This window comes from Pygocentrus nattereri, chromosome 20 (genome assembly GCF_015220715.1).
Source record: "Pygocentrus nattereri isolate fPygNat1 chromosome 20, fPygNat1.pri, whole genome shotgun sequence".
NCBI classification, from domain to species: Eukaryota; Metazoa; Chordata; class Actinopteri; order Characiformes; family Serrasalmidae; genus Pygocentrus; species Pygocentrus nattereri.
This window is the reverse complement of record NC_051230.1, coordinates 7,585,482-7,601,153: the sequence shown is the minus strand read 5'-3', so window position 1 is coordinate 7,601,153 and position 15,672 is coordinate 7,585,482. Positions and strand designations below refer to the sequence as shown.

At 38.8% G+C, this 15,672-nt stretch overlaps 1 protein-coding gene across 1 annotated transcript in view; it reads left to right on the top strand.

Annotated features, from left to right (window-relative positions):
- rtn4r (reticulon 4 receptor) overlaps positions 1 to 15,672 on the top strand; it is a 117,139-nt gene that overhangs the window by 452 nt on the left and 101,015 nt on the right. The window contains exon 1 of the mRNA XM_017711165.2: positions 1 to 107. This exon is cut by the window's left edge and continues 452 nt beyond it. Within this exon, the coding sequence (XP_017566654.1) occupies positions 86 to 107 (22 nt within the window). The 5' untranslated portion in view covers positions 1 to 85. The remainder of the gene's footprint in view (positions 108 to 15,672) is intronic.

The following is a 15,672-nucleotide window of genomic DNA, read 5'->3' as shown; positions in this document are numbered from 1 at the left end:
CGAGCGCGAGATCTGCCGCCTGCTCACGCGCGGAGGAGGCTTTTAGCTGGGATTGTACTCATTGAAAGGGATTTACTAATAAATCATGAAGACTTTTATTGTGGAGGGTAAGTAAACATTCTTCAAAGGTTCATCATTTTATTGGGGGGCTGGTGGAAGGATTAATGGACCGGCTGGTTGGATGACTGATTGGTTGGTTGAATGACTAACTGATTGATTGATTGATTAATTGGTTGAGTTAGTGGGTTTTATTATCATGGCATTAAGGGTCTAAGCTTGTAGCTTCGTCCGGGCTTCGGTGCCCGACTCTCACCTGCTCTAGCCCAGTCTGAGAGCCTCGCTTGTTCAAGGTGTTTATGCTCAGGGCTCTGTGGCTTGGTACACCCAGGTGGGGGAAATAAATTAATAAAAATAAATAATAGCACCTTCTGCTTTGGCTCAGCACAGTGGTAGCAGACAGGCTGCTCTCCCTTGATCTGGTGGTTCATATTCCTGGGGGGAAAAAGAAAGAAAGAAAGAAAAGAAAGAAACTCTTCTTTGCACCTTGTGATGGACCGTGAGATCACGAACGGATGTGACCACGACTAGGCTGAGGCTCAGGGGAACAGATGGAGGTCTGGACGAGTGGGAAAGGCGGTGGTGACCGATCCTATTGCTGATTCCTCAGTCGAATGCGTTATAGACTCTGCAGGAAGGAACAGTTGGCCACTATTGGGTTAAGGAATTAATACATTTCAGTTAGTCTGAAATGCCTTTGGTAAACTGCAGGGTGTCGTATGGGCTAGAAAACAGACTAGGTGGGTGGACGTCCGCTCCCGTAACAGTTCCAGCAGTCGGAGTGAGACGTGAAACTTGGCACCTCATCTGTTTTCATCTCTTATTCTACTGAAGTGCTGTCCAAGAACAGTGGGTCATTTTTTTCCATTTTACCAGACATAAAACACTCGGCACTGCACAAAGCTGTAACGTCTGATCTTCAGTGTCTTATCCAGCACAGCGTGAGGAATGCTCCTCAGTTGTGTTGTAGAAAGGATAAATAACATTATAAGAGAAGTGATGACACTTTTTCCAGCTCTGCGGAATCGGAATCTGAACCAGCTGGCATGTTTATGCATGTTTACTTGCTTGCAGCTGTGAGCATGAGAAGAGCTTAGTAATAGACTAAGCCAAAAAGGGAAAAAGACAAAAAAAAAAAAAAAAAAAAACGATGGAAAGTGTCTTTCCAGTTTTTCAAGTGAACAGATGTCATTATCAGGGCGATGTTTACCTGGATTGCAGTGATGCCGCTGCTTATTTCTTGCTCAGCTCTGCTAAAAATGTCCTAATATCTTTGGGTTTGCTTGCTGGAAGCTTTGCGCTTCTGAAAAGCTCAGGAAAAGGTTAAATCGACAAAAAAGGAGGAAAAGTAAGGGAGGCTACCCCTCCTGTGTTTGTCAAGTGAAAAGACATAACACTAGCAGGTCAATGTTAATGTGGACTGCAGTGTTTCTGTTGCATATTTCTTGCTCAGCTCTGCAATCAAACCTCACTCGTTTCTCTTTATTTGGCTTTGAACTTCTTAAAAGCTTTGGAGAAGATTCAATACAGAAAAAAACAGGGAAAAAAGGAAGGAGGAGAAGCCCTCTAGTGTTTTTAAGTGAATAGGTAATGTTATTAAGGTAACCGTGTTTCTGTATATTCTGTGCTCAGCCCTGCAATCAGAATGTGCCAGTATCTGTATTCATAAGCAGCTCCAAGCTTAATAAAAGATTCAATCATGAGGAAAAAAAACACGACTACTCCACCCAGAGCTTGTATAATGCAGCAGCTGCAGCAGCCCCAGCCCCAGCCCCAGCCTGTCTCCTCAATGAGGGAAAGGTTACAGCCCTCCATTCCCACCCGTGGATTTTTGCACATGGCCTTTTGGAAACCCGTTCACACCAACACAGTGCTCTTTCACTTGTCATTCGTAAAGCTGAGTTGGTCAGTACATGCGCAAAACCCAAGGGGCTGCTGAATGAATTTGTGCAGACAACACATGCGCTATCAAGTCCAATGCGCCTGCCTCTCAGGTAAAGGGAAAAAAACCTGCACAAAGAAGGAGGATGTTGGTAAAAGTGGCAGATGGAAAAAAAACTACTGACCGCTTGAAGCTGCAGGGTGTCTGCTGCTCTTCTCAGAGCAAGTCTCAACTTCATTTAACTGGAAAAGCACTGACTGTCACAGCGAGAGAGAGAGAGAGAGAGAGAGAGAGAGAGAGAGTGAGTGAGAGTGAGTGAGTGAGTGAGAGAGAGAGAGATGGAGAGAGAGAGAGAGAAAGAGAGAGAATGATAGAGGTAAGGAAAATGAATGAGAAAGATATAGAGATGGGGAGAGAGAGAGAGAGAGAGAGAGAGTGAGAGAGAGAGAGAGAGAGAGAGAGAGAGAGAGAGAGAGAGAGAGAGAGAGAGAGAGAGAGAGAGAGAATGATAGATGTAAGGAAAATGAGTGAGAAAGATATAGAGATGGGGAGAGAGAGAGAGAGAGAGAGTGAGAGAGAGAGAGAGAGATGGAGAGAGAGAGAGAGAGAGAGAGAGAGAGAATGATAGAGGTAAGGAAAATGAGTGAGAAAGATATAGAGATGGGGAGAGAGAGATAGAGAGAGAGTGAGTGAGAGAGAGAGAGTGAGTGAGAGAGAGAGATGGGGAGAGAGAGATAGAGAGAGAGAGAAAGAATGAATGATAGAGGTTGATTGAGAGTTTGTGTGAGAGAGAGAAAGAGAGAGATAGAGAGAGAGAGAGACAGAGAGAGAGAGAGAGAGAGAATGATAGAGATAGGAAAAATGAGTGAGAGAGATATAGAGATGGGGAGAGAGAGAGAGAGAAAGAACGATAGAGGTAGGGGAAATTATTGAGAGTGAGAGAGAGAGACAGGGAGATAGATAGAGAGAGACTGAGAGAGAGAGGAGAAAGAGAGAACAGGAGACAGAAAATGATGGTGACATTGAAAATGGTTGAAAGAGAGAGAGAGACAGAGAGAGAGAGAGAGAGAGAGAGAGAGAGACAGAGAGAGAGAGAAAGAACGATAGAGGTAGGGGAAATGAGTGAGAGAAATATAGAGAGAAAGAACGATAGAGGTAGGGGAAATGAGTGAGAGAAATATAGAGAGAAAGAACAATAGAGGTAGGGGAAATGATTGAGAGGGAGAGAGAGAGAGACAGGGAGATAGAGGAGAAAGAGAGAACAGGAGACAGAAAATGATGGTGATAGTGAAAATGGTTGAAAGAGAGAGAGAGAGAGAGAGAGAGACAGGGAGAGAGAGACAGAGAGAGAGAGAGAGAGGGAGAGAATGATACAGAAAGGGAAAATGGTGGAAGGCTCCGGTCCCCCATGCAGGAGATGGCTGTTTCCTGTTCTGTGCTGATGTGTGTTTTGAGAGCTGTAGAGTTGGAGGCTGGTGTGTGAAAGTGTTGATTGGCGACAGGCCAGTTCAGTTACTGTAAGTGTGTCTGAATTTCTCTCGTACTTTCATCTCCTAGAGTTTCTCATAATAAGCATCCTTCAGTCTGACCCACTGACAGCAGGCGTGTTTATCTGTCTTTGTAATGTGTCTCTCAGTGCCGCGTCGATTTGAGTTCATTCTGGTTACTAATGGGCTTTCCCAGAGTTATTATGATCAAGAATTCATACTTTCATCTTCAAGTATTTAAGACACTGAAGACATTTGCTCTGATTTGATATATTAGATACCGTCATTTACAGTGGAGTGTACACTTTCAAAATGGTTTTCACTGACGCAGCATGATCTCGGAATTACATCCATATCTAAAGAAAATTGGTTAAAAAAAGCCAATGACCGCATTATATTAGATGATGTACAGTGGGGTCCAAAGGTCTGAGAGCAGAACAGAAAATACATCTATTTTGCATTCTTTTCTAGTATATTACTAAATCTTTCTTGCTAAAATACTAAATTTGAAGACGTTCTGTTGTTAAAACAATCCCAGATTTTCAATGTGGTCTCAAACTTTTGGACCCCACTGTATTTATTGCAGAATGTTTAGATGATGCTGGGCTACTGAGCTAAAACATATTTTATACTTACTCTACAGAAAGCAATGATATATATTCACTGTAATGTTTAAATTTAGATATAACCAAAATTTCTACCATTTATTAGAATAATTTTGGATATGGGCATTGGATATGGGATTTGGCCCATATGCCAGTGCAAATAAATGCTTTTTTATTATTATTTTCCTAACTGCTTTCAATTTTGAGTTCATTAAATATCTAATATTAAGTTAAAAAATTTTTATATGAATTTCTAAAAAATCTATTATGTTTTAAATCCGGTGATTCCATTTTATATTCAGTGCTAATAAGTTATGTACTTGCATTGGTTAGTGCAATGGTTATTAAACAAGTATGCAGTGTTTGTATAATACTTGCATTTTTGCAAGTATGCTTGGGTTTATGTATCTATATTATATACTATATATATTATTGTCTGAAATAATGAGGGCATCATTTATTCTCAAGTATTAAAAGATATTGCAGGTGCTGAACTAAAATATGTTTGTATGAATGCACAATTTGAATTAATGCACAATTAGTAAATAATATTCTTGTGCTAAATGTACAGTTTTCCTATACCTCCACTAAGGGGGGGGCAATGTTTACACATTAATAATGTGTTAATATCATCACAATAAATTAGCTCCAGTTCCCATTTAAGAGCCTATATGGAAGACCTGGAATCATTGACTATATATATATATATATATATATATATATATATATATATATTGGGGAGTTTTGATTGGTTCCATTCTACCTGAAATGTTCACAAAATATAAAAGACAACTGCTTGAATTCAAATGATGTAGCAAATGCAGTAGAAAAGTAAAAATAGAGATGCATGTTTCCTTTTGATACCATTATGAAATGACATAAAAACTCATTTGAACGTGCAGCCACTGTTGCTCTCACTGGACATCAGCGATGGCAGTGGCAAACTGTTCACTTTAAGCGGACATCATGTGATTTTCATGCCCTGTGTTCATGATAAAAACATAGTGAATTATGTTACCCACATTCTGATTTAGCTAATTTAGTCCACTCATACACTCAATACAAAATTCACTTCTTTTGGGGTCAAATTGAAGCAAATAGGAAAAATGAATCACAAATAACCACATAAAACAATGCAGTCAGTCATTTAAACCATCTGACAGCCTTAATTCCTACATAACCAAGACTGCACTTCATATGTATAAAAGTTATAGTCATACACTTTATGGATGTTTCATTTTTTTTTTCTTCTTTCCTCCCTTTGCCTTTCCCTAGCAACCTTTTTCAGCCCAGCCCACTCAACCCATCTCAACAAACATAACTGACAAAATCTTCCTCATGCCAATTAACGTTGAGATGACAAGACTAACACTAAAACTGTGAGTCATTGTCATAACTGCTGCTGTAGGAGAGGACAGGAATACATTCATCATTATTTACTATTCAAATTATGGGGATAATATGAATGCATGTCAGGGAGAGAGTGAATGCTCACACTGAGTCAATAATAACTTCATTTTTAGTGTGTATGTGTGTGTGTGAGAATGAGTCATTGGGGAGATGGTCTCATCTGCTGTTGCAGGTGTGAATCAAATGATGCTGGAGTTTGCTCATTTTGCTCATAAAATACCAAATGTTTTCATATCCATGTTTAGATTCAGTCTATAGTATATGTCGTCTGAGATTACTGCTGTCAGAATGAATGTAGAGTCTGTGCTTACAGCACTAGATAAGATAAGCATCTTGTCTTGACTAATCTGCTTTAAGTACATCAAATAGGCATTTATTTGCCGTTACTAATGGGTTTTCCCAGTGGTAGAATATTTTGATAAAGATTTTTATTCTTTTCTATATCTTTATGCGTGTACTTTCCTATATCTAAGAACATTCCAGTTAAATATTCCAGTTAATGGTTCCATTTGACTGTCTATAACATATATATGTATTTAAACATTGTCATTATTGTATGTAAACGTTTAATAGGCCAATATGTAATCATTGGTACATTTACATTTATGGCATTTGGCTGACGCTCTTATCCAGAGCGACTTACAATTTGATCATTTTACACAGGGAGGCCAAGGTGGTGTTAGGAGTCTTGCCCAAGGACCCTTACTGGTATAGTGTAGGGTGCTTGGGAGACATGGTCTATTTGCAGAAGCTTCATGAAATTACATACTGTACTGAAGAAAAATAAATACAAACTGCATAATTTACTAATCCAGTGTTTAGATTTACTAATGCTTCGGAACAAATGGCCTCATGGACAGTTTCCATGAAATCAAACTCATGTTTGGTAGGATGTAAACTTGGACATAATTGCTTAAGAACCTGAACAAAAAGTTTAAGTTGCAGTTAACTTACCCCAACTATTATCAGTTCCATGTATAATATTAATAATAAGAATTAAAAATAGATAGTAATGAGGATACTAATCATTCGGGCACATGGTAATCCATTTAAAGAAGGAATATATTTGTTATACATGAACATTGGTAAAAATCAAATGCTGCAACTTTTCCACATCTTATCAAAAATATTTTATACTGTGCCTTTGTTTACACTACTGGCACCGCCCACAAAATAAACAATACAAGACACCACTAGTGCAGAAGCTTCTCATGCATTGCGATAACAAAGCATTTAAATGTGACACTATGACAATAATAACACTACACGTGTAATATTTTCTCCTTTCCAGTCAAGTTTATTTTAACACTATAATGTTTGGTCAGTAGGGAGAGAATCAGAATCTCCAAACTTTGTGTATGAGAACAGCTATTAGCTCACTGAATGTCCCTAAATACTGTTTTTATTGGACTAATTTGCATGAATTGGGGCGAGCTTCATGTATAATATATTTAAATGAGGTGTATGTAGGCTGGCACTTGATTTCACGCACTGGCTCTGATTCACTATTCACTCTCCTATTTCTGCTTGTTTCCATGTCGTACGACAGTTTCATGAATGAGACACGAAAGTAATTTCTAAGTCGTTAAAAGAGGTCAAATCTGACCTAACTTTGCAGATTTATGGTCAATTTCTTTATATCATTTTAGCCATGTTAAGATTTTTCTCATGGGCTACATAGATAACTACATACAATACTTGCTATATGGTAGTAGTAATAAACATTATTTGCAACAGCTTTATGAGTGATATTGTAGCTTTGGCTGAGATTAGGCTTGCATTAAAAACAGGATTGTAGGCCTTTTAGATGTTTAACAAGTTCTCCATAAACTTCTAATTACAAGCCACAATTCTCAGTGAGGAGATGATCTTCTGTTAAGCTGTGCTGATGCAATATTATGCAAAATTCTGTAAAAAATCCAAGAACACTGTCCAAAACATTTCTTTCCTTAAGTGTGTTTTTGCCTGAAAAACCACATTTGTAACACTAGAATAAATATAAATTCATATAAATGTAATAAGAGCACACATTTGGTTCCTCACTCCAGTTATTGTATGGATTTCTTTGATTCTATTACCTGTTTGACATCTAGTACATCTTCTGTCTACATCTTATACAGTCTGGAATATATACTGTATATATATGTTTGTGTGTGTGTCATTGATCAGTTTTTGGTAATGATAAATGGACCAAGTGAAATGGCCCTGAAAGTCCGGCTCCACTGAAGTATATTCAAAGTAGAGTAGGTTATTTCCTTCTCCTGTAAAGCTACCATTTAGAAGATACAAGGTTTGTTCCAACACTAGTGATATAAGTATGTTTGTATATTTACAAGGAGGCCACACACCCAAGATTTCCACTCCCCTTCGCACCTGGGTACACGTGATGTGACAACAGACGTGATTGGATTAGTTTTAAATTTAACGAAAGGCAGTTTAGATACTGGATGATAACTTTAAACAGTGGATTTTCTCAAGGAGAGCTTTGAAAGTGGTTAAACTAACACACTCAAATCCATCACATCGCAATAGATTGGGGAAAACACATTTTCTGCCAAGGTAATGAGTTTTAAATGGTTTTCTTGAAGAATGAATCTAATAATGGCTAATGTTTTTTATCATAATGCCAATTATTCCAACCTCCACACAACTGGCTGCTTAGACTATAATTACAAATGTACCTGCATATTTACACTGCAGCAGTTTCTAGTCATTGGCAGTTTTGCAGGCAATATCTGCAGATAGTTACGCAGTCACCTCAGCCATCTGTGGTTCTTTAGAATGCGCTACAATGTCTTCATTGTCCTGAAGCACTCAGAACTGTCTTAGTGCGAGAAGCAGGAAAAAAGGAAGCCGAGCAAAATTGAAATGCATGTACCAGCCACAAAGTGCACTGTGCTCATACATAATTGCTGTAGATGTGATCGATGGGATCGATTTGATTCATAGTTGGATTTCCATCTACAGTCATTATAAATATGATTGTTAAAAATAAGTTTTGAGACTTTGGGAATTCGTGCTACAAGGCCACATTTCTCAATACACAATAAAGCCGGTAGTAGAGTAAAAGCCATTCGCAGTAGCTTCATCAATGACGTGGCAGCTTTGATTCAGATTAGGCTTATTTTTAGTGCCGTGAAAACGGGACCACTGGGCTTTCAGATGTTTAACAAGTTCTCTGTAAGCTTCTAATTACCGGCCACAACTCTCAGTGAGATGATGATCTTCTGGTGGCGCTGTGCTGATGAATTGCAGGAGGGGGCTGACAGGAAAGTGTTGATTCAGAGACTGTAGAGATTACGAAACGAAATGGCTGCCCTTAAAAAGAAACCGCAGGCTTGTTATCAGAGAAATAATGCAGCGAACACAGCGGAGGGTGTGTGTTCCTCTTCTGGTATCAGCGAGAGCTCGCTCCGAGGCTGCTGACTGACAGCCCATGTGAAGATAGAGAGAAGATAGATGCAGATGCATGTTGGAAGGCCAAGAACAACAACACAGCGCCATATATAAACACGTCAGCAAGATGGGTCCAAGATAGTGCTTTAAAACAGCCTCGAAAAAAGAGAAGATTTCAGCTTCGGATCAGTCAAATCGAGCAACTAAAGCTGTAGAGTGCTCTTTTAAAAGTTAATGAGGCTTTGGGCACACGTCATGAACATGATTCACTCTCACCATGTGACCTGACCTATTTCTGTGTCATGCTTTGCATTTAGTTTGAAAAGAAACATCCAAAAAATGGAAAATGTGCTTTCGTAAGGCAATAAGGTGAGAATCGTGGGGGTACTTGCTGTTTAGAAGGGCCAAATGGCTGTAACACGGAACAAACCTGCATCAAATAAAAATAGATCATGCAGTATATTTACATGTTGTGTTGCATAAACCTTTTCATCTCGCTGTGTGGAAGGATGACACAGAGTAAACGCCGCAAAGGAAAATTAAACGCTTTAACCCCCTTCACAAAGCAAGAAAAAAAGAAAAAAAACACAACTTAGCTTCATCTTAACACTGAGCATTAATAGATTCAGAAGTGTAGTTGAAAGTCTTACACAACATCAGAGGATTTAGCAAAACCACCCGGCCCATCCCAAACTGGCCGTTAATCCTCTAAGGGCGAGCAGAGGCCAAGTCGTTCACAGAGAAACGCATGTTTACAGAATGTCGTGAGGACGGGACACTCTAAAGTAACGCTCTATGGTCAAACATTTCCAGTGCAAACTCTGCACTGAAACAAACTTTTTTAAACCCCAGTATAACCCTGATAAAAACCTGAAAATGTCTGCATTGGATTGGTCACAGTGCAGTATGCATTCACTGTTGCCAAAGCAAAACTAGCTATTTATGCATTTTATTCTACTTTTATTTTATATAAATGATGTGATTTCTCTGTACTGTTATCTCATTTGTTTTGTTATGTAAAGCACATCATCCTATATGATTTTTAGCCTTTAAAAGCAAGTACACATATTAATAGTAATGTACATTGTTACTCTGATGAAATTAGCGCCTTAAAATTCCAGGATTATTTAATTATTCAGTAGCTACAGGTACTTTAGGCAAAATAATAGAGCTGTCCTTAGGTCATAGAAGTGTGTAATACATTTTTGGGCCTGCCGATGGGGTTAATAATAATAATAATAATAATAATAATAATAATAATAATAATAACAAGTCCATATGCATTCTGAATGAAGTTCTGAATGTGTTATATCTACAGTCCAGGAGTCAGCAACTCAAATGTTAAGAAGAGCCATTTTGTCCTTTAAATAAAGTCAAATCACTTTAGGAGCCACAACATTTTATGTCCAGTTTATCAAAGTAAAGTTTTACCATCTTGGCAGTAAATATGTCTCAGTAAGTGCTAATGTTCTAGTTTTGGCTAAAATATATAATAGCAATGAAAATCCAGACTTACTTTGCTCTGCTTTGAGCTGCAGCCCAGTTATAGCTGCTTTTATTGCATCTCGGGCAGAAAACCTTCACTTTTGACAGAACATCTTCTTATAAAATGTCACTCGCCATTCGATATTTTACGAGGCTGATGTCAGCTTCTCATTCACCAGCTTCTTGTTTGCATTTTCCTGTTCAAGGCAGTAAAAGAGCTGCATATTGCTGACCCCTTATATAGAGCATCCAATAATAAAGGCAGCATAAAGCTTCTTCTATACAGTGATAGGTAACGCAGTAGCTCACAACAAGCTCCTATTTCACGTGCTGGCCCATGTGAAACACTGAGATGGACCGCATCTTTAGATGTTTCTCCCCCATTCACAATTTTCTAGAGTTGCCTCTCTTATTCACACTGTTCTAGAATTCCCTGTCCCATTCAAACTGTTCTAGATTTTCCCCTCTTCCTCTTGTTTTAGAATGATATCTCACCCATTCAAACCCTTCTAGATTTCTTTTCTAGAATGTTCTCTTTCCCATTTGATCTAGAATGTTCTGCCCCAGTCTCATTGCAGTGTAAAAAGGACAGAAGTTGATATGAGTTTCTGTTGAACTGTGTTGGCACTGGTCAAGAATGCTTTCCATTCATACAATTCTAGATAGTCCTTACACTGTTCTAGAGTGCTCTGCCTCTTTCACGTTGTTCTAGAGCGTTCTACTTCTTTGAAACTGGTTGGTTTAGTTCATTACTTTGTTTTCTATCATTCTGAAGCAACTGTCAGCAGTGGAATGTCTGGATTTTGATGGGTCACTGCGCTCTGGCCTTTACACTGAGAAGGGACACTGGGTAAAACAAGGATAGGTTGCTAGCTGGTGCTGATGCCATCTTCACAGTGCTGTGGGAAGGGTCTAGCTTTGAAAATCCACTTCACATGAACCTTTAAGCTAATGGCTGGATCCTTCCCACTCGCTCAGGCTCCAGTGGTCAGGCTTTGTTCCCTTAGAAGCTAATTGATGTTTGTTCAGGCTCTCTCTCTCCAGTCACGGCACGTGGACATGAATGCTATGGCTAACGGTCATTTTGGAGCCAAACAGTGGGCCGTGTTCCACTATGAAACTTTTATCACTCCCAGAAGTCTTAGTTATCACTGGTGATGAATGCGTGGTGTAAATTGATGGGATATATTTTGAAGTTTGTTGTGACAAGCAAAGAAATACTGTCAGTGCAGATACCAACCATTTGGGATTATATGTTGATTTGAATTTGAGATTCTTGCTGCGTTGATGGTGCTGTTTTGCACAAAGAGAACCCATCTCTTACATTTTTGCCATGTTTTTATCATTTAATGACAAAAAAGGGACTCAAATTTGTCAAAACACAATGCATATCACATGCAAATGTAATACATGGTAACTACTGTGTAATAAAACATGTAATTACATGTTAATAGCACAGCAAAGTGAAAATTTAGACTTTCTTTGCTGCACTCCAGGTTCTGGGTTGTGTAGAGGAACATGGGGCATCAGGAAGGCTGATCATGCCTGAATACGGCAGATGATGGATGGCGTAGTAAATAGTTAATTAGACAGTGCAGAGGAGGACCTTAAATTAGGTGCATGACTGGAGCCTTTGTCGGCACAATAAGTCAGTGTCTCCTCCTTGTCTTTTTATTCCTCTCTTCATTGCTCGCTCTTCATCTCTTCATTCATCTTTCGTTCTCAATCTGTCTTTCCTTCTTTCTCCTCTCCTCCCATGCGGTTGCGCTCTTGTTCTTTTGAATAGCATTTCTAATAGTAATACCACAGAAGCATTAGTGCTTCTGTTCCACCATCACTTAGAGAAATGAGCTCGGTTAAACTTTAAAAGGCAGCAGGTCTGAGCTCAGACATAGCTCAGGCGTGGTTAAGATGCAGGCGTCACACTTTTTTTTCAAATTCGATTTTATTTTCCTTTTATTTTATGTGTTCTACCAGGATATTCTCCAATAAAACTCTGTTTTGTATGATAGCTGTAGCTAACAAGGCAAGACACTAACAATAAACAAGGTGTAGTCGACAATAAACTCTTAAAAGTATGAAATAAATAAGAAGGGCGGACATAATGGTAATTGCTGAATAAGGTTCACATAAATGGGAATTTATAAGGCAATTGGCTTCTGTACTGTGACATATTTACACATTACACATGGCATCAGGGGGGGTCTCGAGCTATCTGGGCAATTTTTTCTTAACAAGGGAGATAAAACATGATATTACTGGTTAAAAGTATTTGTCCCCACCCACTGGTGCATGGTGATGTACTAAAAAATCTAAAAAGTATTTTAGAGGTGAGGAAAAGTCACTGCACTTCAACCGAAGATTACAGAAAAAGAAGAACTTTGTCTTATATGGTATGAATTATGCGTAATACAACCTAAAAATATACCAAATTTCTTTTGGTTTCAAGTTGACTTTAACTTTAAAAAGAACCATCTTTTAAAAAGTTCATCCAAAATGAACTTTTTTAAACATTTTTTTTAAAAATAGAACTTTCCAAAGTTGTTCTTGCCTTGGACAAGATATTGGTGAATTTCTTTAGCAATCCGTATACAACATTATGTGGAGGTTCTTGAACATTTTAAAAGTTTCTTCACACCCCCAAAAGCCATTTAAAATAGCAATCCTTAGAGAAACCATCCTCTAGAATGTTTTTGGGAAACCTAAGATGGCTCTACGATGAATGTGTTGATTTGAATTGACTTGATTCATATGTTTACAGCAGTTCCACATGCATATTGCTGGAAGAAAGCCTCATATCTCCAAAATTAGAATTGTCCAGGAGAAGGAAGAAAGCTACTTTACTTTTAATGGAAGTCAGAGGAACCAAACTTGTTTTATACTACTTGAGTACAGTTCTTGATAAAAGTTAAGTGAATGCCAGTAATTGTGTAGATGTGATATATTTCAACCATGGGGAGCCCAACTATACATTTGAATCAAATAAATTCCAAGCCACCTTTATTTTTAAGTCTGTCGTGTTGTTGGGTACCAAAAATACAAACAGATCTGAAGAAAACAGACCACAACAACATAAGGAAACTGCAAATACTACCTAAGCAATTCAAACCAAGCAACAAGTCTTGGGCTATTTTTTTTTTGTTTTGGCTCCCCAAGGTGACTTTTTGACTCATTAAAGCCTTGGGCTTTGGTGAAGTTGACCCTGCGGAGATAATAAACAGCACTTATTGATCAGCAGCACATGGGCCCAAATGAAAGTCACTGTCAATCAGATTAACATCGACTGCACCTTTTTTATTGAGATTTTGTCTGTTGCCTACCACTAGTCTCCAAAGGATGGCAAATGAAAAGCAGGTAAGTCACCACAGAACAGAAAGTATGAAAGCACCCTGTATCTGCATTGATTCCAACTCTTCATTCTTTATGTTGTTTGGCATGCTATCTGATCGGTGACGGACAAGATTTTGTCAGTTGCAGGGTAAAACAAGCATAGCTGTCCTTTCAATTGGGGGTAGGAAAGTATGTTGATGATATTTCCAATCTGCTCCCATGTTCCATGTCTTTTCATGGGGATGGAGTTTTCACACGGCAACACAATGCTATGCTTTTGTTGTAATTAAGAAAATTGTACCATTTATTATGATCGCACCAAATTTGAACTATAGTCTTGTACTTGTTTACATATCCATACCTGAAAGAAAGACCTGAGTCAGTCGCTTAATTTGCAATGTGGATTGTTTTGAAGGAACAAACAAATGGTTTTCTCATTTGATGTAAATAATTACCCAGTGGAAGAGGAAAAAATGGACTTGTGAGAGGTGCGTATTATATTGAGATGACAAAAATATTACATCCTGTAAGCTTTGGTTTGAATTGAATTGAGCAGTAAAGGCCTGATAGCAGAAAAAGCTATTTGCACTGTCACTGGGTGGCCTGGAAAGAATTGATATGTCGTATAGAGGAAGGGTCATTCTGAAGGTGGTAAACACGTCGGATATTATTTGACAGTGTCTGAAAGACTGGGTTTCACCTGTACGACAGCAAGCGATGAATTATTACAGCAATAACGTTCATGAAGGAGCTCAATGAGATCTTGGGTGTGGATGATATTTCATGTACTGTACATAAAGACACATGGATACAGTGTGTAGTGCAGACAGAGCAGTTGCACTGAGGCTCATAGCACTTGGGGGGGGTGGGCATGGCAACTGGATTTCCTAACGTATAATGGGTTTAATGGCCCCTTTTAGGAGTACTTATGCAATGTTATACCCATGACTTAGTATACTTCAGTCATTACACTACATTGAAACACTAGTAGTGAATATACACAGCAATTAACCACCAGTGCTGATAAAATCCAGAAGCAGAAACTGCATATAGGGTCCTATTCAGCCGTTTAGCCCCACCCATTCATGCAGAAGTTATAAAGGTGTGTTTTAGCCCAGACTGAGCCCAGTGGATCCTAGATATGCCACTGGGTGGAACTCCAAGGCCTTCAAATTCTGAACCCGGACACAGCCCAACAACAATCTGCCCAAGTTAAGCCCAGCCCAATCCACAGCATCACATTTATAATGTGAGTCAGGCAAAAACCTGACCTGAAATGCTTCACTGACTTTTTTTTTAAACATATACACATAGGTTATTGAAGAAAGATGCTGCGAGGCTGCTTATAGCCTGTTTCCTCTGTGGCCTTGTAGAGTTTTGAGAATATTGACTCCAGCATGCAAGACTAGAAACAGTTTAAAGCTACAAACGTTGTGTTGACGAAAATTAAAACACGGCAAATGCAGGCCTGCTAAAGGTAGAAGACAAGCTGCGTGGACCTGACTCGAGTCAGAGAAATGACCTGACTGAATTTTGATCAATCAATAATTTAATTTATTGGCAAAAGCAGATCACTTCAATGGTCATTTCATGGTCATTTTATGGAAACAAGTTTATTTTAATTGCAACATTCTTTAACGCAAAACAAGCAGGTAGTTAATGGGCAATATTAAACATCTAGAAGATTGGACAAGCCTAAGGCTAAATGTCAAATGGCTCACTGCTCTCTAAGTAGTGCACTTGTAGTGTGTTATGAAATTTTGGCTTTAATATCCAAATATTGCGCTTTATGTCCAGTATGAATTGTGCCCACATGGCTGAATCTAAAGTGGCTCTCTATTAGACACACTGTGCTCTGTTTAGATGCAGTAGGCATTATTTTAAGACCTATATTCTGCACTTTATAGGGAGAAGGGAGCCATTTGAGATGCTGCCTAAAACAGGTCACGGCAGTGTTGTGTCGCCTGACCGGAATCCTGCGTGCTGATTCGCTGAACAGATTTATCGGGCTCTGCTCAAG